The sequence below is a fragment of the Nanorana parkeri genome, unplaced genomic scaffold (assembly GCF_000935625.1).
Source record: "Nanorana parkeri isolate BGI_ZX_2015 unplaced genomic scaffold, ASM93562v1 scaffold940, whole genome shotgun sequence".
Taxonomy (NCBI): Eukaryota; Metazoa; Chordata; class Amphibia; order Anura; family Dicroglossidae; genus Nanorana; species Nanorana parkeri.
This window is the reverse complement of record NW_017307208.1, coordinates 150,813-154,935: the sequence shown is the minus strand read 5'-3', so window position 1 is coordinate 154,935 and position 4,123 is coordinate 150,813. Positions and strand designations below refer to the sequence as shown.

At 46.7% G+C, this 4,123-nt stretch overlaps 1 protein-coding gene across 1 annotated transcript in view; it reads right to left on the bottom strand.

Moving 5' to 3' along the window:
- Positions 1 to 1,983, bottom strand: part of PERP (PERP, TP53 apoptosis effector) — a 17,232-nt gene extending 15,249 nt beyond the window's left edge. Inside the window, exon 1 of the mRNA XM_018566351.1 lies at positions 1,688 to 1,983. Coding sequence (XP_018421853.1) covers positions 1,688 to 1,880 — 193 coding nt within the window. The 5' untranslated portion in view covers positions 1,881 to 1,983. The remainder of the gene's footprint in view (positions 1 to 1,687) is intronic.
- Between the last annotated feature and the right edge of the window lie 2,140 nt (positions 1,984 to 4,123).

The following is a 4,123-nucleotide window of genomic DNA, read 5'->3' as shown; positions in this document are numbered from 1 at the left end:
ACCTGGTGGGCTGTGCTGCTGTCAAAATACCTAAACAATGACTGCTCATGACTAGCTGTGGTCAATGTTTGGCTAAGGATTTCCAGACCGGCTCCTTTCACAAAAGTTGAGTGGAAAAAAAAACAAATCTACTTTTGGGGAAGGGAGGGGGGGTTCAGATGGGGCCACACACTGCTGAAGTCAGTGGAAATTCAAGCCATGTATGGTCAGCTTACCCCTGTATGTCTAGTGTTACCTCCACCTTGTTACCATTCACTTTGTTTTGTTTACAGATGGTGATAAGGTTGCTCTATGAGAGCTGTGTGCATATCACAGACCTTTGCTCTCTACATTGTAAACTCTCTCCCCCTTCCTATTCCATAACCCAACTTGTCACTTCTCCTCTGGGCCTACTATCTATCACAGGCTTAGGCTTCATTCACACTTGGAACTTGCGTTTCTGTCCTCTATATGCAGAAGAAAATCTGGCAGGCTAGATGTTGCGCTTATGCTTCTAGATGCTTTAAATGTCATTACATATAGTTTGATGTGTTTACATGTCTAGACGCATCTGGTACCAAATCCTAGCATCAAAATGCATTCCTGTTTCAAAGTTCAAATAGATTCCCAGATGCATCACACTTCAATTTTTTGAAAATGTAGATACACGGGCTGCAGATAAAAGCATCTAGAGCAGGGGTGGGCAACTCCGACCCTCCAGCTGTTGTGGAACTACAAGTCCCATGAGGCATTGCAAGACTGCCAGCCACAGGCATGACTTGTAGAGGCCTGATTGGATTTGTAGTTAAAGCACAGCTGGATGGCCGGGGTTGCCCAACCCTGATCTAGACGCAAAGTGTGAATATATCCATTGGAATTCATTAGATGCAGATATATGCGTTTACAAAAGCTTTTGAAACAAATAAAAAATCCTCGAATCGCACATAGTGTGAACGAAGCCCAAGGCTGGTAATACACTGTTAGAATTTGGGAGATTCACAGGAAATTGGCAGTGTGTGGCAATGCCAGCTGAACAAAAGTCACTGAATCGACTTTTATTGAAGGAGCCAGGTTGATCATTTTGGCTTGAATAGTGACTGTGACCAATCAGCTGCAGTCACTGTTCATGTATTGTGACAATGGTGGCCGCCGGTTGTCAGAATACAATAGTCGCAGCAAGAGGTTAGCGTGGATGGTGGGGGGGGTGTTAGATCTAATTTAGGCAGAACTTCTGGTAAGTTTCCATGTTTGAACATTACTATGTGTTTCTGTAATATCTTTAGTATAAAGGAGAACTCCAGGCAAAAGTTGTATTAACCCTTACAGTAGGGCTACCCCCCACCCCGCAGGGGTTAATAAAAGTTATACTTCAGTGCTTGTTTTTGTCTAGATACTAAAATAAAGTTATAATCACCCGATCCTCAGAGCCGGCAATCACAGCGCTCCCTCCAGCCTCTCTCCAGCGATGGTATGTCCCTTGGCATCCACACTTCTTATACATAGTGTATAAAGTAGGGATCATCAGGCCGTTGCATTGGAGGGGGAACGAGCCTCCACGGACCGGTCTAAAAACAAGCCGGCTCCGAGGATCAGGTTTTATTTTAGCATCTTGATGTAAACGATCAGTTAACCCTTGCAGTGCTGAGGTAGTACATAAAAGTTCTGCCCCGAGTTCTCTAACCCTCACACAGATGATACAAGTACTCACCATAGTCCATAATAGAAGTACATGTGTTGGTGGTGGTCCTGCAGCTTTCCCAGAGGGAGGCATATTCTCTGCCGGACTCAGTCTCCACCCAGCCCTTGCCAGCCAAGGCGATGATATCGAAGATGATGGCGCAGAGCAGGAGAAGGGGCAGGATCCATTTACACCTGGGATAGGCGATGCCACACTTGAACATGGTGCAGGCTTGTAGTGCGTATTGTAGAGTATATGAGGTGAGGAGAGCTCGGCTCCTGGTCTTGCTCGGTGTGAGTGAGTGAACAGAGTGCAGAAGAGAGAGCTCATACAAGACCTGAGGGAGAGCCGCACCTCGGGAACCAGCCGTGACTCACTAGGGTTTGCCCGGACCTGTTGTGTCAGGGGTGGAGCTGGGGGGGCAGGGAAGGGCCCAGCTATGACTGCAGCCAGACGCCTTCCTCCCCGCACAAAGCACAGCTCAGGTTACAGCGAACACTCCCTGTCACACCCGCTTTTCTTCTTCTCACACTTCTCTGGCACTGTTCATGTCTGTGAAACATATCAACACCGCTCTGTGTGTGACCACCTCCATGAATCCAGAGCTCATACATGTCATCGAACGCTTCGCATGTATCTACATATGACCAGGAGAGTGTGGAGAGCCCGGAGGTGGGTCACGTGACCAGACTGAACTGTATTGCTATGTGAACCAGGAATCTGAGAATAGATGTATGAGGGACCCTTAACAGAAGTCACCAGCACTCGATATTATGTGCAAGAAGTATAAGCACTTTTTATTGAACTGTCACATGCGTCATTAAAGGGTTTCTAAACCCTTCGGTTTTTTTTCATAGATCTACTGCTGGCAAGCAGTAGATCTATGAAAAAAGTTTTTTTTTTTAAACGCTACAACAGTGGTTTAAACTTACCCCATCTTACCCCATGTCTTTAATGTCACTTTAACGTTTTGGGGCCACGCAGTGTCCCTTCTTCAGGGCGACATAGTGACACGTCACTATGTCACCCTGAAGAAGAGACCCCGCGTGGCCCTGAAACGCCCATGATGCACGTGAGAGTTCAATAAAAAGTGCTTATACTTGCACATAATATCGAGCGCTTGTGCCTTCTATTACGGACTACATTTTACACGACGCCATCCATGTTGTCACTTCAAGCACCAAATTTCTGTATCTAAAAGGTCTTCATGCTGTAAGGAGTACAGGTGATTTCTTGATATTTGAATGAGAGGCCCTTTCACACTTTTTTTGCAGCAATGCAGCACAAAGTATTGCGGTACCGCATGATGTGGCACAGTTGAGCGCATTACAGCCGGGAGGTGCGTTTGGGGTGACATTGAAATAAATAGCAACGTACATGCCACATTAACAAACGGTACCGTGCATGCAGTTAACACAACCTTGGTGTGAACAGGCCCTCATGTCTCTTTGGATTCCTGGTTCACATGCATAGCAATACACGTTCAGTCTAGTCACGTTTTCCCCTGCTAGCTCCCCATACTCTCTGTCTTAGGTAGATGCATGTGCATGCACTACTTTTTTTTAATTTCACATTCAGTGCGTGTTCTGTGCTGACAGCTTCCATTCACTGTTTACGATTGGGAGATGCTGGGACACCCGATCACGTGGCCACTGTGATAGCCAGTTAGAGCCATCACATTATTGGCCATCACAACTCCCATGATTGAGGGTAGGGATGCACCGATTCTCTTTTTTTTGTGGGTGCTGGCCGAAACCGAATACTGCCCAATAAGGAAGCCAGACGGCATGTAATGACTCGCTGCCCGTTTTCCTAATTAGCCAGGAAGCTGTCTCCATGCTCCCTTGTCACCAGGTGACGAGGAACCATGGAGCCGGGTTTCTGGCCAATCAGGAATCGCCCGGCTTTCTGATTGGCTGGGAAGCTGGCTTCATGCACCCTCGTCACCAATAGCGAGGGAACATGGAGCCAGCTTCCTGGCCAATCAGGATGCCGGGGGGCGAGTCACAGGAAGTTCTGGTATCTGTATAGGGCGAGTACGAAGACTCGCCCAAATACTCGGTATCAGCACTGATACCAATGCTAGTATCGGTATTGGTGCATCCCTAATTTACAGTGTTTTCTATGTGTCCCATTCACACTACAACGCAGGTGTGATGTGCAGGGCACTGCGATATAATGTAAACATACTGCCACACAACCCATCGCAGGTCAGCGCATGCAGTGGACCGCGCTGCCATGTGGGCACCTGAATAGTGCTTGGACATATAATCACATTTTTAAATGGCACCTGAGAATGAAATGGTTACATTTAATTGAGTGGAAGAAATGTAGTATTCACTTGGACACTCCCTTTGTGAACAATTGTCTAATCGTCTGTGATGACAGTTGTCCCTGTAAACTGTGCAGCAAGTGAAATAACTTGCATGATTATCATTTGATGAGTTTGGGATAATCATCACTAGG